The sequence below is a fragment of the Plectropomus leopardus genome, chromosome 12 (genome assembly GCF_026936395.1).
Source record: "Plectropomus leopardus strain MGB_pleo_1.0 chromosome 12, ASM2693639v1, whole genome shotgun sequence".
Lineage (NCBI taxonomy): Eukaryota > Metazoa > Chordata > Actinopteri > Perciformes > Serranidae > Plectropomus > Plectropomus leopardus.
Genome location: NC_142187.1, coordinates 16,169,076 through 16,195,577, shown reverse-complemented (window position 1 = coordinate 16,195,577; position 26,502 = coordinate 16,169,076). Strand labels below are relative to the sequence as shown.

Below are 26,502 nucleotides of genomic sequence, written 5' to 3'. Positions count from 1 at the left end.
GCAAAAACCAGAACACCCAAGAATTAATGCTGACAGTTTACCACTCACACACCAGATATAAAGATAAGCCAGAGTATATATTTTATGGAAATGTGTTGATATGTGTTCATGTATACATATATAGTATACACCTGTATTATTGTGCATAGGAAAAAAGTGTTTTTGTACTTCATGGAGTCTTTTAAATCGTTCATACATTAGGTACTGGTCTCTGATTTTGCGGAGCTGCATGAGATCCGGTTTGAGGCTGTTCATCTTCTTGTCGATTTCTCTGTTATCAGAGACCTGCTCTCTCAAGTCCTGCTCCAGCTTACGCTTGCTGTCGTGGATCTCCTTCACACGAGACTTCAATCGCTCTGAGTTGCTCTGGATCCTAATTTAAGAGACAAAATTAGTTTAATTCAGTAAAACAAGCTATAATTATCAGTTATATCTTCCTGCTTTAAATTAATCTTAGAATCTCATGCACATAAACATGAATTTACTTTTGAATCTCTTTTTCGTTGCCCTCGCGTTGGAATCGCTCCAAAGACTCTCTGCTGTAGCGCTCCTGCGTCTCACACTGCTCCTCAAAGATCTTGATGGTCTCATTGAAGGCCTCGATGGCTGTGCGCTTCATCTGCAGCTCCTGTGAGAACGAGAAACGGAGACACAGATTGTAATGTATTTGAATTTCACTCAGTCCTTCGCTGCTAGTATATCACACATATCTTATCTTCCACCTGCTTGTGTTACAGGTATATTACGCAAGATTTTCCTAAAAAAAGATGTATAGATTCATACAGAGGTATTCCCTCTCAATCATCACTTATGACCCAGTAGAAGTGCGTTGTTGCGTATTTGTCTGCACACTACCCTCTGTATCCTTACTCATTACTTTATATTATTGTGTTTGGGACATTTGTGGGCATGTACCCCCATAGCACGTTGGTGAGGTCGGGGCTTTGTAAAAAAGGTGAGGATCAGGTGTAGGACCGTAAGCAGTATACATCATAGAGACACAGACATGGACACCAAAAATCATAATATCAAATCGTGAGGTTCACAATAAAAACAATATCTTTATTGTCATTATACAAGCACAAGTAGATTCAAGTTCGTAAAGTTCCATTATGATGCCTTAACAAATACGTAAAAAAACAAAAAAACAAATTGGTTCAAAAAGAAAGCAATAAATAAAGTTGTAATGGCTATGTAACATAGAATGACTGTTAGATTTTTTTTATTACCACAGCAATTGCTATATATGTCAATAACTAGATTTTTAATGTAGAATAGTTATTTCCTCTTATTTCCTGAATAGACGGTGTGTGTGTTGAACTCTTACCTGTGATGTGCGTGTGTATTCCTCGTATAGAGAGTCGTACTCGCGGCTCTTCTCCTGGTACTGCTCATGATAGACTTTCAGCTGCTCTCCCACCTCCTCTATACTGTTCTCCTTCACCAACTGAGCCGTGCAAAATGAGCACAAGATGAAAAAACATCGCCACTTTGATCAATGAAACAATGAAACACAATTCAAGTAGTCCCACCATTGTCATTACCCATAAAAAGAATGAAAGATTTCTCAATCAAAGGAGGCCTGCAGAGGGTTTTTGCTTGCAATTGAATTTGAAGAATCAAAGTCACAAACCTGTTGGTATTTGGAGACTGGGTACAGAAGCCTGGTGTCCAGTTTGGCATTGTATTGGGCCAGGGACTCGTGGCGGTAGTGATTGATGAGCTCCACAACAGACAGGAAGGTAAGAGGCTCAGAGAAGCCGTACCTCCCGTCTCTGTGGTAAATCTTTATAAGCTTGTTGTTCCCCCCTTTCCTGCAGGGGGAGACATGAGACACATGAGAGAAAAGAACATGTCAGGACATATACATGTTGAATAAATTATAACTTTGAGCAAAGGTCTGCTTTTGTCCGTTGAATGTCACATTTTGTCATTTATTCATTTAGTATCTATTTAAGTGATTCAAATGTGAAACAAAGTGATGCGGGAGACAGTATTGTTGCTGTACCTGAGGGTGAGCGTGTACTCGCCCTCCAGTTTACTGGAGGCATCTCGGACCAGGAAGGTGCCATCTGGAGTGTCTCGCAGCTTTTCATTCACCTCCTCTCTGCAAATACCATGACATGCAGTACTTACTTCATGAACACAAACCGTCATCAGCAGCAATTCAACAGCACAATGATAACCTAATTTACACAATCACAAACAGGTTTAATAAGAAACACTGATTTTTGAAAGCTGTTCTCAAGTGTAGTGGACTGGAATCCAGTATTCACGATGTTGGGTATCAATGGTATTTTTTCTCATATTTTAAAGGGGACCCATTATGCTAATTTTCAGGATCATAATTGTATTTGAGGGTTCCACTAGAATATATTTACAGGATTTAATGTTCAAATAACACTATTTTTTCTTATACTGTCTTTGCTGGAACACCAGTATTCTCAGTTGTCTCTTTAAGCCCCCCATCCATAAAAACCCCAAGTCTGCTCTGATTGGTCCGCCTTTCTCTGCATCGTCATTTCATCAGCACTATCTACAGTGACAAATCACCAATAAAAAATAATAAACCAAAATTTTTAAAACCAGACATGTTCATGCAGGAATATGATCTGAAATTAGGGAGAAGTGAGCAACCAAGGTTGCATGTTTCACTAACATAAGCATGTAGCTACTTGAGGCAGCGTAGGCTTCATAATGGCTCACAGGGATGTCTTTTTTTTTTTTTAATTTTCTATTCATTATTTAAAACTTTAGCCATGTTTAATATGAACATTCTTCACTGTAACAATATAAAAAAGACACAAAATAAGGAAAAGCATAATAGGTCCCCTTTAAATCCATAAAGACTTGAATCAAATTCAACAGTAACAGTAATATATTTTCATAATTTACCTGGAAATTTCTCCCCAGTACCACTCAGCATCGTTCAGCAGGCTGCCTGTGTCTGTCATGGCTGATGGAGGCAGTTTTGATTTGACTGGCTTTGCTGGAAGAACTGGACAAACACATAAAGACACAGACATCGCCATTAACAGCATTTTACAATGAATCCCAACAACTGCTTAATACATTCATACCTGAAAACTGCTAATAATGTATCTAAACAATGAAGATTTATTAAACTTTTTGAGAGTATGACAGAAATACCTAACATTGTATTAAAGATTTTACTGAAATGAAAATGTCTTTGTGCTGTTCTGTAACATAAACATAGTTCTACATATAATATCATACCTGGAGGAGTGAGGTCCTGCTCCGCAGTTCTCTCTATCAGCAGCCTCTCCACCACAAGGGCAGGGAAATCCTCATCCGCCGACAACCTGCAAATCATCCATCAACAAACAGCTTGAAATCAAAAGCTGAGACTCCCAATTTGATTTGATTTGGTTGAATTTGTGAACCGAAACTTACCAAGGGGTGGAGGGGCCTGTTCGTATCAGCAGCGGTCCGAAGATCTTTCCCAGCGTGTGTGTGTCCAGGCCATTGCTGGCCTGCGCCTGGGTGACCTTGGCCAGGTGTGTGAGGAGGTACTGCAGAGTGAGACGGTGATGGAGAGGGACGGAGGTGGAGCTCTCGAGGACCAGGCTTACCTCTCTGTCATGGCTTCCAGCGACTGCACCATCTGGAAAAGGTATTCAAATAAGCATAAAAACGATCTGTACATAAAACTTCTGATAAAATAATTGTTCTGAGGTTTTACCAGATGAGGAGAATCTGAAGTAAGACAAGACGTTTAGCACAGACTATGATGCTAAATTAGGTATTTGGGCATCTGAGACATTCTGATCAGCACTTTTTTCTTCATCAAATCCTTCTAGTTAAAATACACAGTCAATGGGGTCAATGCAAGTTTCTGTAAATATTTTAAATATATATCTCAGATTAAATCATGGAGTCCTTTGTGCAGAGGAGAATCAGCTGAAGAGTTTCCAGCATGCCTCAGTGAGCTCATCTTCTCCCAACAGTTGACTCTATTCTCTCAACGCTGACACGCAACTGACCTCGATCAGCTGCACACAAGGCTCAGATTGGGCCTTGTGCAGTTCTTTTGCTTTGCCTTTCTATCTACTAAAACAACAACCAAAGCAGCTAACATTTCCTTTTTTTCTGCGATGCATAAAATCTAAATCCAAACAATTCATTTTTTTCAATAATGAATCCAATTCTACTTTTTTTAAATGAGTAAAAATATACAAACAGGTTAAGATTATTTCATCTATTTCATGCACTGACTGACTCAATTCTAAAATATTATATAATTAAGTTATATTTAAAATTATACTACCTCAAGGAGAATTAAAAACAATATAACTTTAGCTGATCTCTTACAGAAGGCAGACATTTCTACAGCCGATATCACCAAGATGAAACTCACACTAAAACAATCTAGATTAATAAATAGCAATAAAGGCAAGTGGAAAAATGTGTTTTTGATTTTAAGGTGAAATATCCTTTTAAAAGACCATTCTGGTGGCTTTGTATGTTTAAGCCAATTAACTGCAAATTGTGTGTGCTTCGCATTACTGTAGACTATTTTCCAAAGCATACCATGGGTTTTTAGAGTGATAAATGCATATTTTCCAGGCGCCACTGGTTTCAGCTCATGGTAGAGAACATAGTTGGTTTTCATTTTTTGCAAAAGTTACATTATGGTTGTATGGTAATGTAGTTTGCACATATTTTAAAGGCAGTTTCTCACTCGTGTGTCCATGTTCTTGTGAGACACTCCAACATCCAACTTCATACTTTCTAACTGTTTATCATCTGGGTTTGATTTTCTAACTACACAAATCATCAGTTCAATACTTAATGGCAGATGACTATTTGACTGTTTGACAGCTCCAGCTCTCAACTGCAACAACAATGTATCTTTGACAATTAATCAACAAAAATGGTGAAGAAAGAAAGATGGCAAATGATGATTACACTGAAGAGCCTCCTATTTAAAACAATTTTAAGGTCCTCTGAAGTTACTTTTTGTACTTTAACTGCGCAAACTGAAACCCATTGGAAAGTTAATGTGAAAAAATAATGATGTTCTTTTGAAAATGGTCGATAATAATGTACAGTCTGTGATCTGCATCACTTAAAACCTCCACTACTGGCCAATTAACAAGCCATTACCATACAGAGGCACAGAGAAGATGACACCCTTTCCTTATTAGAGTGTTCAGTCAATATAAGCGTCATCTTGAAGCATGAGCGGAGACCTACCTGCTGACTGCTGCAGGAGCTGCTGCTGCAGTGTGACGGTAGTCTGAAGGTGAGTGTAGACACAGGCAGGGATGACGGGTGACGGGAGGTCTCTCAGGTAGTTTAGGACACACTCAGACATGTAGCCCACATCTTTCTGACACATCTCACTCTCTGGAGCCCAAAGACACACACAAATACATTTAGTCACAATTTAAAAACAGGTAAAATTTTCACAAAACTAAATAAACTTTAATATTTCTTTTGTGGGATGATCCTTTTCCCAAATCATATGAGGCAGGTGAGATGTGCTGTACATGACCAAAGGTAAAGGGCTACTCTCATTGATGTAAGTTTTCAAATGACTTTATCAACCTTAAAAACAAAAAAAAATCCTCAATTTATATAAAGAGATTCATCGGGTTAAACTGGTTAGTCTTTTTTTATTAAATCAACTTTCTTTAATGAATAAATGTAATTAGGTGCAAGCTTCCCTTTGCCCTGTGGCAAAGAAACAGTTCAAATTTGATTTGAAGCAGAATATTTTGTTAAATAAAAACATGTGAACTTTGGAAATGATCTATCTTTTTTTCAGTGAATGTTAATGTTTGGACTCTGCAGTGCTCTGGAGTTAGACATGTTTGGATCACATGAGTCGGTAACAATCCCAGGCAGTCAACACTGGAATCTAATTCTAGTATAATACTAACAATATATGTGTAGCCTGATGTTTATCTTCAACTATCCAAAAATACTGGCTTCATGCAGAGTGAGTGGACATGACCCTCCAAAAAAGCTGCACAGCATTGAATATTGAATATTGACATTGTGAATAAAGCTATTTGGTTTGGTTATTCAGTTCTTCACCTTATGAAATGTGAAGAGCATTGCTAAAAGACAGCAAACATACACAGAAAGCATCCCACATATACGTCTATGAAACTTTCCTAATTTACCTGAGTATGTAATTTATAACAAAACAGATAGTGATACTAATTTCTTTTACATGAAAACATAAAAAAACAAATATGGACCCTCGGATTTGTATTTTAAAATAATTGTCACCAAGAAACATACTGAGGTGCACATAAGTTGAAAAATCTACATTATCCAATGTTTCAGTGGTCCATGGTGGACAAACTATGTTAACTGTTTCTCAAGCCAAGCTTGGAATTTCTCAACTTCAGTTTTATCCGACCGATACATTTTATCTGCAATAAGCTAATGTGAGCTAAATGCATTATAAACATAAATACAGAATATTACAAACTCTTAAGAAAGTGGATTAAAAAATGTGTGTCTCTGACTCAGACTAACTCACCGGAGCTCAGGCTGTACACTGGGCTGTCTGAACCTGAGGAAACAGTTGACCTGTACAATATCTTGCAGTCCAGACCTGAGAAAGACAAAAAGAGCAGTTGAGTTAAAAGTTTGCACAAAAAGGACATAAAACATAACACTGTTAAGTGGAACAGAGTAGAAAAAAGAAGGGGAATACAAATAATCAACAGTAGAAATATTTATACACTGCAGCCAGATGCTCACTCTAATGCAAAGGATGTCTCCATGGCTGCCTACGACCACAAAATCTACTGCAGTGTAAAAGACATATTAGCCATGGTATGCATGCAGACATTTTATTACCAGCTGGATAACGTCAGTTTATAAACAACAACTTGTACGTGACAAAGCACATGGCCAGATATTTGTCTTGGAAATACACAGCACAAATTTTTAGCTGTTTGCGGTTTTCATGTCAGTCTCACATCCAACAACAGAGAGAAGGGGATCAATAAATTTAGGGAGAGTTGGTCCCTCCGATGTTCTTACACATGCAATATTTACAAGAGCAGAGGCAACACATGTTTGTTCTTTTCTTGGAAGAAAATGTGTGATTCATTTAGTGGCTGTGACGCAGCATGAAAATTTAAACTCTTAACTGGATCATGAAGTTATTTCAAGCAGACTGCAGTAAAGGTAAACAATCTTCTCAATTTTATAAGGGCATAAAAAAAGGTTAAGAGTTCTTTTATGTTGTGGTCAAGTAGAAACCCTTGAGCATACTAACACTGTGATCCAAACCTTGTTAGAAAATCTCTTCCATGACAGAGATTAAGATTTAAACATCCAGGGAAAGTATCCCTGAAAAACACATTTTCACTTTGAATGACTCCCTTTCTCTTTTTGGTCCCAGGCTTAAAAAAAACAAAAAACATTGAGGAACGCTGGGTCTAGACAGCTTGCATCTAGGAGGCAATTCTTTGAGACTAGCCAGTCTCTCAGATAGTTGTGAAAACCACACCATGCAGTCACAGCGTGTGTGCATCCAGCACTGGGAAGTAATTCAGTATTAGTGCTGCATTATATTATTTACATTCAGAGACAGACCTCCTGTCGCCCCTTTGGTAGATACCAATCTTTCCCAACACCGAGCACGACAGGAATTTTAGCAAATCCTTCTCAGATAGAGAGCCAGTAGAGTCACATCTAAAATTTACTCTCCATAACTTGTCTGCTTCTCTTTGACTTGATTTCCTCCTTCAATAATGTATAAAAGCTTTGACCTGAATTCACCTTATCACTGCACTTCATGAAAAGACTGAAGCCATGCCCCAATTTTGATGCAAAACTAGAAGGCACTCTGGGAGAGTGAAGACCTGCACCAAAACCAACAGTCCAGTCTCCTATGATATGCAGATCTGCGACCACTGTATACTGTATGTCTGGATATTTGTCTCTCTCTCTCCCTCTATATATCATTTTGTCCTACTTATTACTGTAATTTTATTATATTGATCTGTCCTGGATCACTCCTCAGTTGCTCTTCCTGAGGTTTTTACCACTAATTTCTCCATTAAAGGCTTTTTTTGGTGAGTTTTTTCCTTATCCGCTGTCAGAATCCAAGGACAGAGGAATGCTGTATGCTGTAAAGCCATCCGAGGCAAATTGTGATTCGAGATATTGCTATAAATAAAACTGAACTGAATTGGATATATTTCCCAAACTATTGCATAGGGATGCACAACAACATTGGCATTTCATTGATTTTGGCAGATTTTGACTTGAAAATGGAATATCAGAATCTGCCGACATACTAATTTCTGCCCATATCACACACCGATATACATTCATTTTTTATTGAAAAGGAAAAGTGTACAAAACATCAACCTAAAATTTAAGTATTTTTCTTATTTTGCACAATGAATTAATATTCATTGTGCAAAATTGTGCTGGTGGGTCATCATGATAAGAGTGTGCATAATATGATGATAAATATTGGTTGTCATTATAGAAAAACACAATTTTAATTGATATTGTGCTCTTTTATGTTCACAACACACAGATGTCTTTGAAACATGTAAGGTGAACAAAGTAGAAATATTGCACATTTAGCAAAATTATTTGCCAATTAACCAATTTAGCGAAAAATAGATCAGTGATGGTGTGTCCGAGATCATCACATAGCCTATATTACTGAGCCTGAGCGTGACTAAGCCCAAAAACGAAACTGTTTTATGTGCAAATCTACTCACAGATTTACCAACATTTCATGAGTGACACTTTATTTTTACAACTAGCTATATTCTGAGCTTTACTGCCATCTACAGGATTTTAAGATATATGACATTTATTCCGTCAATACCAAATGCCCTCTCCGCAATTTTAACAAAAGGTTTTTATAATGGGCGTATCTGCCCCCTGCTCTGCTGCAAAATTTAATGGGTTCTTCTTTGTACCATGCTACAACTTTCCTCCAAGTTTCATGAAAATCGAGCCAGTGGTTCCTCGGTAATCCTGCTGACAAACACAACCGAAAACATAACCTCCTTGGTTGAGGTAACCCGTGTGTCATTAAGATTAATTACATTGAACTGGGACACAGGTCAAGTGTTCCTCATATGGCTTAAACTGACTGGCTCTCTGTGCAAACACCTCTGTGTGCACAGGTGTAGAGCTGAAACTGTAATTTAAATAATCAATTGGTTGATCCACAGAAAATGTATTGGCAACTATTTTTACAACTGATTAATCATTTGTGTCATGTTTGTGATGTGGTGATTTGCTGCTGGTTTTGAACTGTTGCAGCCAAAATACGTGGGGCACGGTGTGACACGACACATCCGCAGCAGCATGCCCCCAACAGAGCATGTCTATTTTAATGAACTGAAGCCACTACACTGACCACAAAGCCATGCTTGCCCACACAGGCACTTCACTCCTCAACACTATTTTGCTTACATTATTTATACTGCTCTAATGTTATATTTTCTATGCGAGGCTCCACAGGCCTCCAACAGGTATACATAGAAGTGCTTAAAACAAGTTAAATCTATTTAAAAATGACCTAAACCTAACTGTACCAGAGGCACTGCGATGCAGTAGAGCAACCTTGTATTTGTTTTTACATTTCATATTAAAACAAATAAGTGCATCCTGTTGTAAAAATGATCCAATTAACGAATTCAGTATCAGTTAATGTAGTCTACGCTTCCAAACCCCACTTAACCAGTTGCATTATCAATTGGCAAAAGTCTATAAATACACAGTGAACCACACACTGCAAAGGAGTCTGTGCAGCAAGTAAAAAAACCTCACTCCACCATACGTAAGTGGTGCGTCACATCTGTGTCTCACGAATTTTGCCACAAAATGAGCACTTTTAAGAAGTTATATTCAGTTCTGACAATTCTTTTAACATTGAATTTACATTATATGATTCACCAATTAATCAAGGATATAATCTGAAACTTAATTGATAACGAAAATTAAAAAATAAATGAAAATTATAAGTTGCAATCCCATGCGCATGTGTGTGTGTATGTGTGTGAGAGACACAAACAGACAGAGAAAAAAATAAAAAAGGAGGGCAGAAAAAACAGAGAATGGAGTCCCACTGAGAGCTATTTGTTAATAACTTAGTGTGAATCAAACCCACTGTGCATGACTCTCAGTGAGGCCAGTGAGAACTGCTCTGACTTTAAATCACACGAATCCTCAAGGAAGGAAATCTACATCAAGTCACTAATCGACTGAGGAGCCAATGTGAGTGTGCAAGAACTAGTGTGTGCACTTCTACATCTGCCTGACTGGATCCACATGTCTATATGTCTACACTTGTGCAAATGCTGGCGTGAGAGCAAGAGGCAGATGGCGGGAGGGAGACAGTCACACATAGACGGAAAGACAGGAGGCGAGACAGACGAATACGTTGGCCGGCTGACATGGATATACCTCTCTTCTCTATGGCTTGGATCAGGCTGACGAGGGCTGGGGGAGCCGTCTCTGGCGGTGTGAACTGCTCGCTCAGGTCCGGCACAGAAACAGCTGAAACAACAACACAAATCACTGTTACACTTCTGGCACAAAGCCTCTGAAAGGCCATGGGGGTGCTGCAGCACTGACAAGGGCGCAGTTAACTAGGAGCAGTTGGAGATGTAGAGCGTGTATAATGTTGTGAGTGTGTAAAAATCAGTGAGGAACACAATAAAATAAGATGCATTTTAGTATCCATTTCACAAGAAGCACACCTGTTTTGCAAAAAAAAAAAAAAAGAAAGAAGCAGAGCAGCAGTTTGTCTTCTGTGATGCTTTTGTTTAGAAAGTACTCAAATAAAATAAAACTTTTAACACAAACTAGCAGAGAAAGTTTGAAGCTTGTGATGCATCTTACTGTGGCAGTCTGGAAGTCTAACTGATGAGACATACGATAAGAAAACCAGAACAATTTAGAAAAGGTACAAAAGAAAGAAAAGAGGCTTTATACAGAGGAGTGAAAATAAAAAAGGCAAAAAAAGAGAGAGAAAAACACAGACTGCTGATGGTGAGCAAAAACTTTATCTACTTTACAACTCCCCAAAGACCAAATCAAACATCTTTTCACTCCGAGAGAAAAAGAAAAGGAGAAAGCAAGAGGGAAAAAAGAGAGATCCCATTTCCCTCCCTCCCCTCCCCTCCCCTCCCTCTCTTTTTTTTCCCCTTTTCTTCTCTCCCCTCTCGCTTTCTCTCCCCCCTCCGCTCCGTCCTGCTCGGTGTTTCGCCTTAGCTCTTTGCGTGAGTGGAGCACAATAAAGGATTTAATCAAAACTCCTGAACAAGCAAAAGCCCTGTGGCAGTGTGCCAGGCCCGGCCCGGACAGGCAGGCAGGCAGCGCCTCCTATTCGGCCCCAGAGCAGGGCTGCGAGCTGGGGGTGGGGGGGTGGGGGTGGGTGGGGGGTACTGGGTTAGGGGTGGGGGTAACGCTGGGAGCAGTGAGGGCCTGGCCTGGCCGGGGCTTGGCAGTAGGCTTCTGTTCCTGGCACGGCTCGGCTAAACCGCTGCTGATTATTAATTTGGGGAGTTCAGACAAGAAACGCCGCGTCAGCACATTCCGTTCCCCCCTCTCTCCCTCTCTCTCTCTCTCTCTGGTTCTTGTTCTCAGTTTCTCTGAATGTCTCTCTCCCTCTTGCTCCCTCGCTATGTCCTTTGCTCTCTTGCATTCTTACTCTTGCTGGACTCTTTCACTCGCTCCTTCTTTCTCTCCCCTTTGCTCTCTTTTACTAAAGTTTTAATTCGATCTCTCTTTTTCTTTTTTTCTCTTCCCTTTCTCCGTGTCTCTCTTTCTGTCTCCATGCCTGCCGGTTAAACATGGAAACTTTGCCTGGCAGTGTCTCCAGCTCTCTAGCGAGCACACAGACAGACCTCTGCCTCGGCTTTATCCCTGTTGGCCATTTTGGCTGCCAGGGCCCTCCCCCCCCTCTTCTCTCATCACTGAGTGTCTCTCTGCCGTGTGCAGTACAGTTTTTACATACATGTTCGCACTAAGTTACAAACTAAACATTAAATTGTGTCCTTTGTCAATGCTTTCCAAAACAACTCTTGTGAGCAATTCCTGATCTGGCTTCACTGTCGGCAGAACATAGTGCAGTGTATTACAAAACCATTAAGTAACTTACGAAGATTTGTAGGTAAAAATGCCGCCTAAGGACAGATTGTGCCCCTGGTTAAACCAAAGTAATTCTTCTCCTTTCAGTCCAAAAACAGCAGTGCGCTAAAACAACTCAAGTGGTTTTGCTGGTGGGGGCATAAGAATATGAAATACTATCCAGGAAGTCCAGTTTGAGTAATGGGCCGCTGAGTTTTAAGGCTTGTCAGACACCATGAGACTGAAAAATGATTTGTAATGTGATACGAAAGGATTTCACAACTGTGGAAAGTTATGACGGTGACAATCATTTCATCCTCCATCTACAGCCTCTCTCACACATAGTTCCCAGTAAATTACTGAGATGACCTTTCAGGCGCTGGTAGCAATTTTCACTACTCACACATGGACGACATACAGGGACAGTTCCATCTTGCGCCTTTTCTCACATGCCATGGTACTTCTGGAATACATGGGGCAAGGACGGGTCCAGCAGATGGCGGAAACACAACACTAGGGTTTCCTACACATTCATTTATTTGTGTTGCGGACCACCATGATTAAAACATCTGCCGCCACGTATTGCTTTTATATTTTTGGAGCTGGGCCTTTCATTGGGAGTGCTATTGGAATATATACTGTTTGGTTATTGAGCGCACCACACTCTCAGAGCACAGTGGGCACAGACGGAGCAGTAGACCACGCAGTGAAATTTAAACTTAACCGCTCATTGCTCATTGTCTACACGTCTTCAGCAGCTGACCTCCTCTAATCCATCGATCTGATCAGCTATGGCCAGATCAACAAATCAGTTATCCACCCTGCCAATAAAACTTCTCAAATTGCTGCTGGGTAAAACAGAACTCATGACAAGTTCCTCCTGCATTTACATTTGACTGTTTCATGAACATCATATCATCATTTCTAATAAACTCAGATCGCAGAGGATTGTGAATGGCGTGATGCCAAGGCAAGATGGCTACCAAGCTGCAAACCATCGTTGCTGAGACCGACAAACAACAAAGCGTTTGTTTTAGCAAGACACTGGAAGCATTCCCAGCTGCGATTTTTATGACCACACGTTAACCACAACGTTGTTCAAACGTTAAGTTTCAATGTAGCCGCTAACGTACAAATTTTACATATCTGAGTTTCAAGAGACGTACGATGCCAAAATAGATTCTGGTGATTGGCTGGAATAAAACGCCTTGACGCACAACTGTGAAAAGATCACAAACACCAATTCATTCTTCATATCACCCAATTCCACATCTTCCCTTAATTAAAACATGACTATCAGAATAAGTGAACGCTGTCTAAGTAAGCCTGGAATGTCATAATTACAGATGCAGCTAAATGCAAATGCTTTAGAAAGCAGAATATATTAATTATTCAGTGCAAGAGAGCAAAACCAATTTTCATGGAGCTCTTATGCGGTTAGGTTTAGGCAGGATGCAGGCAATAAAACATGGAAATCAAATAAAGCAGGGAAATAAGAACAAATATAGACTATAAAACCACAAAATGAATGTTCTCCAACAGTTTGGTGGGAGAGTGGGAAGGAACTTTCTCACTCCTACATGCAAACAATCATAAACACTTTATTTCACTGTATATTTCTCTTCACTCGAAAAAAAATAAAATAAATTAAACTCTGACTTTCGTGCAAAGAGGGAGTGTTTTTTTTTTTCTTTCTTTTTCCTGCCAAAAGCAGCTGAAGCCCTGCAGTCTTCTCAAGGTTTTGGAAAGGTATGGAAAAAGAGCGAAAGGCAGAAAGAGAGAGAGATAAAGTAACAGCAACTTGTTAGTCAATTAGAACCACTTCCTTGGCAGACTGCACACTGGGAGACAGGCTTATGACTTGACATGCCCTGAGACGAAGCCAATGAGAGAAACAGATAAAGAGAAAAAGGGAGACAGAAAAAAAGCATGACAGAGTGTAGTTTTGCACTCCAGCACTTTAACAAAAATGCCCCGGTGCTTTTGAGGCCTTAAAAGTCTATATGTGTTTTTTCATGCATTTATTTTGATAAAGCAAAAGAAACACTGTCTGTGTTATAAACTATCAAGTCATGCGTGACTATCTACACATGAAGCTGTAACTGTGATGGTCAGATGAATGTTGCAGATCCTGTCTTTGTGCGTTTGCACGAACTCGCTCGCTCAATCCGAGCTGAGCAGCAGACAAGCAAAAGTAGACTGGATGAAGCTATGCGAGGCAAAATATTTGCTCTGTATCTTCTGCATCAGTGTGCTTATGTAATACGTAGCAGGCTCTGCTGCATTCTCCCTCTCAGAGGTCTGTGTCAGAAACTGAAGCTTCTCCAAAAGCTGAAATGCAGCATGAATTCATTAACAGGATTTCACAGCTCAAATTAAATCCCTGGAATTTCCTCACTCCAACACTCCCAACAGTTTTGATTTGTGCTGTTTGTTTTGTGAACGTCTTCATAAACTACTGAAATTGGAGTATGCAGTCAGACGACCACAACTGGTACAAAAAATTATCTTTTGTTAGGTGGTAAAAACTTGTCACATTTCAGGCTAAAGATTAGGGATGCCAAAAGTTAACTGCTAATTTCTCAACTACCGAGAATATTTCAGACTGGTTACAAATGTCGTTAGGTTAGTTTCGCTACTCTTCAGTTTACTGTACAGCACACCACTTTGGTTGAGTAGGAGGTAGCTAAAAGCCCTGTTCATTCAACATTGTGCCCACCTTCTGGCCCCCCTATTTAGTCCCAGTGAGTAAGCTGCTTAATTTTGAACCGCAAACCCCTTTTAGCAGTGTTAACTATTGTTACCTCTGTTAGCACCATTAACAGTGTTAGCACAGCCAGTGGTGCTGACATGGTAAACAATGCTGAAGGGGGTTTGTGGCTAAAAATTAAGCTGTTTAAGGCCGTGACACACCAAGCTGACTGGCAGCCGTCTGCCCAAGTTGGGCCAATAGCGAGTCCCAGCCGACCTTGGTGGGAGTCTATAGCGCACATGCTCTTTGGGCCCCATAATGATTATGATCCAGGTACTTTCATACTGTGGAAATAGAGTGTTTTTTGCTTCATGCACCCCTGAGCAGCTCTCACAGGAATGAACAGGGTCCATGCTACATTCTGTATCCAGGTTTTCCTAATACAGCCATGATTTCATGTCATTCAATTTTTTTCTTTAACGTTAACTAATCTGCTACTGGTTAATGGGTGTCAGGCTATCAAAATTAACTGAAAATGGCAGAAAATTGCTTTTTTCCAGTGTTTTCACATCATCACATCAAAGACTCTTTACTGGCAAGTAAATGAATACTGAGTTAAGATCAAGACTGTCAAACTGCTATCTGGAAAGATCATGAATGACCTTTGATGCCCAACAATTATTATTTTTTCAATTCCAGTGTAACTGAATACCTCAAACAGGGATAAAGTCCTGATTCCCATAAGCTGCAGAAACACGAGCTCTGCCTGGCTCCCTGTTGTGTTTTGAAGACTAACTTAAATATGTCCATATTCCACTTTTTATCTGCATTATTTCACCAAATGTAACTAACTTCCCAAAGTTCCACTGCCCTCCACATGCACTGGTTTAAGGCTAAATTAAAAGCATCAACAAATGAGGATAAAATCTGCAAATACATTTTGGAACCATGTCGGTCACTCCAAGCACGTGTTTCTTATGTTCAGTGGTGACAAGGCCAGTTGGTGTTTGGCTCACGGCTGGTGTGTAGCAGTGTGTATGCTGCTGGTCAGGTTTCACTGCTACATGTCCTCACTGCATCCCAACTATGCAGACAGGCAGTGCATTACGACCGGGCACACCAACCGGTCCTCTGTCACAACATGCTTCAAAGCCACACGTACACGAGTGAGCCTCTGCAACCATGTCAAACACAGGTGATCTTTGCACAAGGATGGATCTGGTTTTACAGGCCTACAGGCACTACTGAGAATATTAATGCACCTATAAAACCTGTAATAGCAGGCTAAGTCAGACGTGTTTAATGACTTTAAGACTGTCTATGTTTGCAGTCAAATAGAGCATATAGACAGTCCAATATCACGTTGTCAGAAACAATTAAAAATGTGGCACTTAACAGCTTTTGTATTAAAATGTCAGTACATAACATGAATTTATACAAAGGTGCACATAATATTGACCATTTAGTGCAAAAAATTTGTCCCCGATAACACCAGGATCATGTTTAAATAAAAACCTATTTAATCACAGAAAAAAGGTTTGTTGTTAAGTGTTAGTCAAGTGGCGACCTCTGAAGTGGAAACATAAAGCCAACATTGAAATCGTTTCAATGCTCATTTTCTGTATTATTTTTACACTAGTAACAGCAGTGCTATTAACCAAGAAACGAAAAGTTTTAAATTGGTATTGACATTTTTTTAGGGAATGATATTAAAGTTAGAAATTCCAGTAATGTGACAAAAGTGCCAAAAACTGCAGTTCCTCGAATGGCCACTTCAGGCTGGCTTCAAAAGCAATTCGCTGGAGCGAAAAAAGGCAGAGACTGTATATTTACACATAACTTCAGTCTCAGTGAATTGGTGCATGTAGACTGCTTTTGTTTGAGCTCCATTAGTTGGCCACTTGCTCGTCATTGGTCCAGTATGTGTCCAGGTTACTTATTAGCCTGCATGACATTGTTCATGTTGTGACTGGTTGACAGGACTATAGTGTTGAACTATCTAACGTAATGTGCTGGATATATTATCAGCCTGTTGCCAACATAGTTAAAGGGATTTTTCCACCAATTTTCATCCAGCTTTGTATCAAAACAGTGTGAGTAGTATGTGTAGGTGAACTGTGGTAAATGTCCCTTCATCCAACAGGTTACTAGATATCCCCTCTAAGTAAGCCTCCTCTAAATGACGTAAAATACATCACTTAGAGGAATTTCACCAGCTCTCAGGTTGTTGCTTGAGTTGTATTTCCACATTTTCCGCCCGCTGTGCCGCCAACAGCCTGGACAAAGAGCATACAGCTGATCAAGAGAGTTACCAACCCCTCTTTGTCTCTCAAACTCGGACCGAAATCTGATCCAACGGGAAAACTAGGCAGTGCTGATCGAATATATATCAGGATAATGTTACTGCACTGCCTTTTTATCACCGAAAATGTTTCCAGAAACATATTTAAACACTGTGTTTAAGCTGTAATGGGGAGTCTGTGAAAGGGAAGCCGGCGTCATACTGCTCTAAGCACAGTGAAAATGGAGGCCAAAAGAAATGGAGATCAAGCAGTAAAACTGAGCAGCGCTGTTCAAATATATAAAGATTGTTACAGAGTTGTATATTTCTCGCCTCAAATGTTTTCAGAAACATCTTTTAGCTTACCATTTAACTGTAATACCAGATCGCGGGCCACAATTGTTTCACGTGGACCAGTCCACACTATGTCACTCAACGCAATGTAATCTGGTAGTTGTAGGTTTTCTACCTTTTGAGCAAAAGCACCCTTTTTCTCTGTTTTCTCAGGACATGTAGTCCCAAATTCAAAAGTATTAGCATCTCTCTACAGCAGAAACAGCCTAGTTTTATGTGAAAACCATCTTTATATTGGGAAAATACCTTTTTTAACGCTTTGCAATGTCTTACTAGGTGTCATGCTAGATTAGGTTCCATGCTAGAAAGCAGTGCTTTACATGTTTCAGCATTAGTCCCGCCCACAAAACTTAGCAACAGCAAGCAAAACTTTTGGTTTTACAAACAGATGCAAAAAAAAATCTTTCTAAAAGAAACTTTTGGATGCACAAAATACCATTTGAATGCACAAAAAACAAACCTTTGTTAATTAACTTTTTGATTGCAATGTGGAAAGATGTGCTCTCGACACCTTTCTGTCTGATTGCATAATACAGGAACAAAGTCACTCCATCGTACAGGGCGGTTAATGACATTTGGTTCAGCCTTAAATGATTTTATTTCACTCCTGCCTACTAAGCCACAGCACAAAATGTACCTTACTCTGTTTCTGGTTTGCTACAATCATTAATCTTTTAGCGAGACAGCTTCACGCCTAACTGAGCTCTCATTTGCTGAACTGGCACTAAAGAAATGCTCCAGAAAATAAAACTTTCTATAGCTCTGTAAAGTGTAACATGCTAAATTTACTAAACTCCAGGAGAATAATACAACAGTCAGAAGAGAAACCAAATACAGCTGGTTTGGAGTTGGAAAGGGTGGCCTTGGCTCACACTGTAGCCCTCGTCTCCCTCCCTCTCCTGCCTCTCCATATCTTTCCTCATTCACTTTCTCTACGGTCTCAGCCCCTCCGCCCCCCTCCATGGGTTCTTTGAAAGTGTTTTCCTGGTAAGGCGCAGGGAGCGGAGAGTGAGTGGAGGCCTCTCCTTTCTGAGAACTGGCCCCGCTAACATGGTTTATAGCTGCCCAGAGACAGTATCAGACATGTATGTGAATCAGGGAGGGAGGGTGCAGAAAGGAGGGAGTGAGGAAGGGAAGGGGGAGAGGGGGAGTACGAAGGGAGGAGTTTGCAAACATGCCAAGCCATGGTTCACTTCAGCAGGCAGTTAAAGTGAGGCCAGGGAGAGGAGAGAGATAAAGGAGGGAAAGAGGAAAAAAAGCCTCAAAAAAAAACCCACTGCTGCAAGTTGAGAAACGTTTTGGCTTCGTATCTGGGGAATGAGACTGATTTTTACAAACATTTTGTTTCGAAAAGCGCACATACATCCATCACTCTAAGTTGTTCTGACGCCAAAACTGGACAAGTGTGTTTACCAGCTAAAATCCATTCTGACAAACTATTTTTCAACACAAAAATAATATTGTTGTATTTAAAGCCGGTTTCACAAAACAACACCGAAAGAAAACACAAAAACTGCTTTGACACAGAGGGACGTGGATTCAGTTTTATGTGCATATAAAATCAAACACATATTAACCAAGTGCTGCATCAGAAGGACATGGGAACCTCTATTGCAGTCCATCTTGGACAAATATTCACACTAACACGATGTCATCGGCCAACCCAGAACCCTCTCCTTACTATGTAATTTTAGAAAGAAGAAAATCCATTTGCATCTTTTGGCCAAGAAGAAATCCATGCTTTGCATTTTTGCCTTCTACTACTGAAAAACATTTGGCACATTTACATGCACTAAAGTAGACGGGTTGTTGTCAACATTGTGCAGTAACCTGATTTCTTGAATGCAAATGAGAAACCTGGATTCCTTAATCTGGTAAGGGATTAAGAACAACCTAGTTAACTGCTAAGGAAACCTATTTTTTGGTGAATCGGTACACTTGGTTTCGAATGAGTATTACACACATGCAATGACTGAATTTAGACTCAGAAAGTATTGCTGTAGAAGCAGTGTGAAGCAAAGAAAATTCATACCAACTGTATTCAAAATAGTTTAATGCAAATGTCTGACTAAAATGAAATAAAACAAGTTTGAGTAAGTAATTTTGGAAACATAAGACCAGTAGAAAAAAAAACTTTCTCTGTAAAGAGTTGGTCCACGTCATGCACTCACAAGTCAAAATGCTCTGACCGTGAAAAAACAACAAAAACAAGGAAATTGTGATTAAAATGATGATGAAAATATTTCAGCTTTCAGAAGCTGAAATTATGCTGTAAGACTGATGAACTGCATCACACTGCCTTTCTGAACTGCGTTTCTGATCCTGAATTGCTGTTACTTTAAATAGGGACTTTTATTGTGATTTTTATATCTTAATTATATTTTATATTATATTACATTCTATATTTTATATTTTGTTCTGATGTTTTGCATGGCCAGAATGACAATAATGAATAAAGAATCCTAAAGAAATAAAGAAACCATGATCAAGATCTGAAAATAAGCCTGATAACTGAACAGCTGGGGGCAAATGTGGGTTTTATAGTAACCACATTACTGCAATGCATATTAAATCTAAATTTCCAAACTTAATTTTCCCAATAATACGCCTTCTTGTGTGTATATAATCTCAGGCTATATATACAGTAATATGTTTTTAAAACACATACAAGTGTTAACACTCCTCAGGTGTTTTCAGACCCCTAAAACTGAGATTTTTGAAAATGCCTATGACCCCGTTTAAATTTTTAAAACTCTGGGACTGCATTTTAGTCTGGACGGAAATGGAGACTGAAGATTTAAAATCATCAGTCGGAGCTAATCAATCGACTAAGATTACTTCAAGTCGAGCATTTGTGTCTTTTCTGTGCAGTATACTTCTGGGGACGTTTTGGTCCCTCGATTTTGAGGGACAGAGTATGTGCTCTTGACTTTCACGCTACTCTTTGGTAGGCTACAGGGAGCTGCGGGCATGCAAACAGTGGCACAGAGGGGAGAAAAGAGAGCCTTTCTGCCTACGGATGGTGACATTACAGCTCAAAGCAACTTCATATGACATAATACGATTTTTTGTTTGATATCTAGTGTCTGCACAATGCCCATCCATCATAGCACACTTAGCTTGTTCACTATATAACTTGGATGCTGCTGTCACGCTGAACCTGCCACTGAGCCTGTTCAAACTTTAAAACTCTGTGTGGAAAACAAAACAAATCCTTAAATATTCTTATTGTACAGCCTTATCTGATTCAACTGGCATAATTCTGAGTTGGGTACAGCTCCACTTGGAGCCTGACAAGGCAAAGCCTCGCTTCTTCTGAGCAGCTCCCCTGGGTCTGAGTCTGCAGCTGCCTGTACAGAAAAGCAGCGTATAAGCAAGGAGCGCTTACTCTGCAGCCAAATCTAGGGGACCGAGAGGTCTCCAGAAGTGCACTGAGTCTTGGACAACTGAGGGATCTGCGACTGTTGATTTGAATCTTTGCCTTTCGAGAGGAAGCCCTGCTTTTCACATCTTCACTTTGAACTTGCTTATGAAAGCAAACAAACTGCTAAGAAAGCGTTGTGTTCTGAAACTGTATTAAAGATTAATCAATGAATGCAAAGTTTCTTGTTGTCAGATTTCCTCAAAAATGAAGCTTCATTTTTAAGAAAGGTCACCTGCAACTTGGTCAAACTTCGTAACCACCGGGCCGTTGTGCTGCCCCTCGATACCAAACGTTTCAATCCCTACAAATAGTAAATGGGCCACATTAACAAAAGCTCTATTCACACAAAGTCCAGGGCCTTGGTTCCTTCGGGAAATGATATTTGTAAAATTTGGGCCTGACTATTTCTAATATACAATGCACTTCTGGTGCGAAGCCAAAGTATCCTTCCTGCAACCACTACCCTGCCACCCACCCAACGCCCCTTCTCAACCCCCTTCCTCTGCCCCTGTCTCTCCATATCACAGGCACAAACGCCAGCTGCCCAAATGGTTTGTTTCACCGTCTATCAAACCACGACGATACTGTTGTGCTCCTCACCTGCCCCTACTGGAGAGAGTTCGGGCCTGTGTTTTTTACTAATACACCCAGTTTTTATTATATTATTGACATGGTGAACTCTCATGTGATAAGAAAACTGGAGACCTTTGTGCTGCAGCTATGATACTCACTGTTTTCTTTCCAGGAAAAAAAACAAAAAACAAAACAGAGAAATGAATTTAAACTAATGAATTTGAATGAGGCTCAGTGTACTGTATTGTACATGATGAATAGCCAATTGGCTCAACCAGAGGTAATTCAGAGTTCACAGCCTACGTGCTCAGAGTGGTACTTCGTCCATCTGTCATAAAAAAAAAGAAAGCACAGAGACTACGGCTTTTGACAGAGGAGGAATGTACGGTTTTATATACAGAATGATATAAAAACTTTTATTAATCTTTTGGCCCTTTGCACCTTTTCCTCTGGCATCGCGTACAGGGAAGCAATAAATTAACCAGCTGCAGCCAAAAGCAAAGGAGTGCTAATGAGGAGAAAATGATGGAAATCTTGGGAGTGTGGAGGAACTTTGGTAACAAATCAAAGTTTTTACTTGAAGTCCAGCTTGCTAAGGTCGACCAAGCCGAGCCAAGTGCATGTTTGAGTTGGACGCTGTCGCAGCTGAAAGCAGGCTCTAACCAATATGAATAAATATCAGACATGTCTATTTTGCAAAGTCACAGGAGTGAAGAGAGGTGTGAAAGAACACAGTGCTTATCACGGAGTAAAAAATGTGACTGCGTTCCCGGAAATAACTCGACTTGCACAAAATACAAACACGGCTATAAAAACATTTTAAGACGTCAGTGAACAAGTTTAACATCTGAGTCCTAAAAAATGCACTTAAATATCTGATATCTCTAACTTGGCTATTGCACAATTAAAACAGTGCTTGCAACTCCTCATGCCTTTGCGGTCTTTTAGTTGAGTAGAGGGTCAATAACAAGTCACAGCGAAGGAAGGCCAAGCATTTTTGTGCAGATAAGCCCAGATGCAGTTTGGATGCCAGAGACACATGTTAATGCTGAATGTAAAGGGGGCCACACAGACAGGACACAATCGATGCCAGACCTGTACAGGAGAGCCCAGTAAGTAGACGGATTAGCCCTTTATTATTCAGCAGAGAGTTTGGTTAGCTGTGCTTCCAAAGAGGTAAGGCTTATGACGTGTTTTAAGTATAGATTAAAGGGTCAACTCGAGGTCAATGCCAAATGTGAGAGCCCTATCAAAACTAAATGACCAGCAACGCATCAGCTGCACCAACTAACAGCCAATAGCTGCTTTCAAATCTATGTTGATGGTCTGGTCCTGTACTTAAAGGGACACTTTGCCGATTATCAACCAGCTTTGTATGATGATGATGTGTAATGAACTATTTTAAACTTCCCTCCATCATACCAGCGCTCGGGCCTCCCTGCTTTATTTGAAACACACCATCCATCAGATTTTCACCGGCTTTTGGGCTGCTGGTCATTCCACAGATTGTACCTCATTTTTTAATGCCCAGCACCACAGACACAAAGAGTATAGAAGCAGATAGGGAGAGAGCCATCCCTCTTTTCTTAAACTCAAACCAAATTCTGATCAAACTGTACAGCGAGGCAGTGCCAGAACCAAGATTCTGTTATTTTGCTGCTCATTTCAAACATTTCGAGAAACATATTTTAGCTTACCGTTGGATTGTAAAATGAGATCATTTGTTACTAGTCTACCGTCATATTATTTTTCAGACACGCATGTCACATTATGTCGTCCACCAGATGACGTTTTAAATGGTCTGGTGCAGTGCATTCTGGTAAATAAAGGTTTTGTACCTCTCGAGCAAAAGAAATTGTTGCAGCTCTTTTTTCTATTTTCTCTGATCAGATAGCTCAAAATTTCAAACACATATGCATCTTTCTTCTGCACAGACAGCCTAGTTTTATGAAGAAAAGAAAATCTTCCCAGATGTAAAATACTTCTTTAAACGTGTCAGAAATAAAACTGCTATCATTTTGTTTGCAAAAAAAAAAGAAAAAAAAAAGAAAAGGTCTATGTTTAAATCCCACCCCAAAAAATACTTCCTCCCAAGAGTAAAGACAGATCCAGAGAGATTCAGAAGCAGCACCATGTGGTATAAATTAGTGTGGGTTGACTGTTATCTTCCTCATTTTCAACTTGATACTTTCTACATAGCAGAGGCCTATTTACAAAATAGAATTGAAAATGTTGGTACGTGAGATAATTCGTACGAGTTTTCATCTATGATTTCGAAAAGAGCAGACAAAAATGTTCTGCATACAGAAAAAGGTTCCCTTGAAAAACTCAATAAATGCTCGAGAAGGATTTGACTTGTGTCAGCTTTACAATAAAACTTGTTAACACCACAGTGTAATAACAAGACTCTCTGTTATTCATTTACATAACGACAAATCGAATAACGTCTACGCTGCCCTCTCTAATTTATTTAACCCAAACTTTACGTACTGCCACTCTGTAATTTGAGGTCATTTATAAAATTAAAAATATGAGATGCTATGAGCGCATCATTATTCTCTACAATATATTACAGAAAGGTCAGATACCGCGTAGCTACACTGCTGAGAAAAAACGTCTGACAGAGTATAATTTATATAAAAAGGCTCTTACCCTGAGACGACTCTGGTCTTGGAGCGGCAGGGAGGGGTCGCTGGGACCTTGGTTGGCTCGATGGGAGCGCCATTTTCACGGGGCCCACATACTCGACGTACGTCCCCGGGAAATCGCCTCTTTGTTTGGTGCGCTCGTTGTACCCAAGGAGCCAGCCGAGGCGCTCAGGCTGCTCGATGCAGCCCTCTGTGTAGTTCTCCATGGACAGCAGAGAGGCCTTGCTGACTGTCAGAAGGTCTCCCGGCTGCAGATCCAGGTCCTCTTCCTGGTCCTTGGTGAAAGCGTAGAGGGCAAGGTACTGAAAACCTTCCGTCGCCATTTTGTTGGGGAGGCAAAAAACAAAATGGCCACCGAATAGAGGATTAGATGGTGCAGCCTGAGTCGCACTGCAACAGCAGGGTTCACCTACACAGAGATCCTCCTCAGAGACCAAAAGTCACTAAATTCTGGTGTTGGTGGCTTAGGGAGTCGGGGGATGAGGGGAGGAGGGGGAGTCACCCGAAGCTTAGAAGCATTTTTAAAAGTCGATAAGTAGCGTTTTGTTGCTGCTATGTCTGCGGAGGCAGCGGTTTCAGACCTGACCGGTGTTTGTGGACTGGTGCACTTTCCTTAGTTTGATACCCCGGTTGAGCCAGATGATGGAGCAGAGGGAGCGCGTTGGCAACATGCTCTCTCAAGCAGCGAAAAACCTCCTGGCTGGGTGCTATTGGAGCAGCCTGGTCAAAGATTTTGCCAGTCGAGGGCCCTGTGTCGTTGGCTCTCCGCGGACAAACGAAGTGGTCTGATTGGAGGACGAGTGGCAGAGTGGGAAGGTCTTTAATCCTCTTCGGTTCTCTCAGGCTCCCACAGGTTCTGGACAGGGATTATGGGACCTGCATGACATAAAAAAAAAAATAATCAAAAAACGAAGAAAAGAGAAAAGAGGACACAAGAGTTGATATTAGTCTAAGAAAAAAATTTAAAAAACAAAAACTACATTCATGAAAAATACAAATGTATCGCCAATAATGTTGTTTCTATTCGATAAATAGCCATACATGAAATGGCAAATATCTACGTGAAACGAAGCTTAAAGCGGCGCCTGAAAATGGCGAACTGCGGCAGCTCCATGCACTTGTGCAGTCTTCGGTTAGGACAGAGAGATCGGATGATGCTGCTGCGTCATGACCAACAGCAGACTGGGTCCCTGGACAGGAGCCTCCATTCCCTCCTCTCTACATTCACACACTCACAGCCTGAACTGACGCATCACAGTTTCCACAGGAACGAGAAGTTTCACTGTCAAATAAACGTCCCTTCAACTTACACAACATGTGCCATTAGCAGCATCCAAAGACATTCATGCAAAATGGCGAAGGAAACGTTTTTCGCAGAACGAGCATGCAAAGAAAAACTGAGACCTGCACCACGGCTTTAGGGCAACCAGAATTTTCTGAAACATGCAGAAACCTTTGCAACAGCTCCCTCTCCGTAGGAGAGAAAAAAGGCAGCTCTGTGTTGTCACAGAAATATTTTCGACTTCATTCTGTCAAAATAGTTAAATCAAACTGCACCAAGTTTCTATTCACAACGAGAATACTGAATTGACAGTCAACTGAGCAACCAAAGCCTGGCACAATACCACAAAATACCACTGTAAAGCAAATGTTTTAATGCATAATATCACACTCATTACAGTAAAAAAAATATCTATATATACAGCCAAAAGGTCATTCGTGGACCCGTTACGAATATTCTATGACAAAGATCGCAAGGCCCAATAAAATGCCAAGCACAAAGTGCGCAATTATTACCGCATAACAGCTGCATAAGAGTTTTAAAAGGTTGTATTTTTCGGAATAAAAGATTCTTATAAATCAAATTGATCGAATCCATCAAACACTCAGTTTGAAAAATTCTAATTTACGTGGTTGAAAACACTAGATTGTAATATCCACAGCAAAATACAACAAATCTTTTTGGCCATTCGAGATTTGAGCGGGGCAGTAAAATAAAAACGCTACAAAGTTCAAATTCAAAATGGCAACTATGCTGAGAGATGAGACGGGGAGCGAGGAAGAGGGAGAGATTAGGGTTTCCAGATTAAGCACGACATCTGTGGTCTGTGGACCAACCAAGGACAACTGTCCTGTTCACGTCTCTGGACGGGATGAAAGGATGTCAGTGAGGAGATGAAGCAGGGGACGGAGATGGGAACGTGGATGGAAGTTCTGGTCTTATATGTCAAGAGGAAGGAGCTATTTGGGGCTATTTCTTAAACACCAAAATCCACATAACCATAGGCCCGGTTTGCAAGGCCCGATGTTGTGCAATCATTCCATTAACGTTCCGAAATGGACAATGTTTTGAGTGATGCATTGCAGACGCTTAAATAAAATCAGGTGAGTGCATAAAAAATAAACCTGCATCTTTGAATGCCAAAGTGCATGC

General features: G+C 40.3%; 1 protein-coding gene across 4 annotated transcripts in view; it reads right to left on the bottom strand.

The window, feature by feature from the left end:
• pik3r2 (phosphoinositide-3-kinase, regulatory subunit 2 (beta)) overlaps positions 1-26,502 on the bottom strand; it is a 43,720-nt gene that overhangs the window by 10,219 nt on the left and 6,999 nt on the right. For 2 of the 4 annotated variants that reach the window (XM_042498421.2, XM_042498422.2), the window contains exons 2-13: positions 24,073-24,944; positions 10,429-10,521; positions 6,518-6,592; positions 5,218-5,370; positions 3,415-3,625; positions 3,238-3,323; positions 2,896-2,998; positions 2,009-2,107; positions 1,634-1,814; positions 1,328-1,447; positions 486-628; positions 197-373 (exon numbers count right to left, since the gene is read on the bottom strand). In XM_042498421.2, the coding sequence (XP_042354355.2) occupies positions 197-373; positions 486-628; positions 1,328-1,447; positions 1,634-1,814; positions 2,009-2,107; positions 2,896-2,998; positions 3,238-3,323; positions 3,415-3,625; positions 5,218-5,370; positions 6,518-6,592; positions 10,429-10,521; positions 24,073-24,391 (1,760 nt within the window). In that variant the 5' untranslated portion in view covers positions 24,392-24,944. Of the gene's footprint in view, positions 1-196; positions 374-485; positions 629-1,327; positions 1,448-1,633; positions 1,815-2,008; positions 2,108-2,895; positions 2,999-3,237; positions 3,324-3,414; positions 3,626-5,217; positions 5,371-6,517; positions 6,593-10,428; positions 10,522-24,072; positions 24,945-25,109; positions 26,032-26,502 lie in introns of those variants that run through there. The other 2 variants (XM_088085283.1, XM_088085284.1) reach the window with 2 other exon arrangements.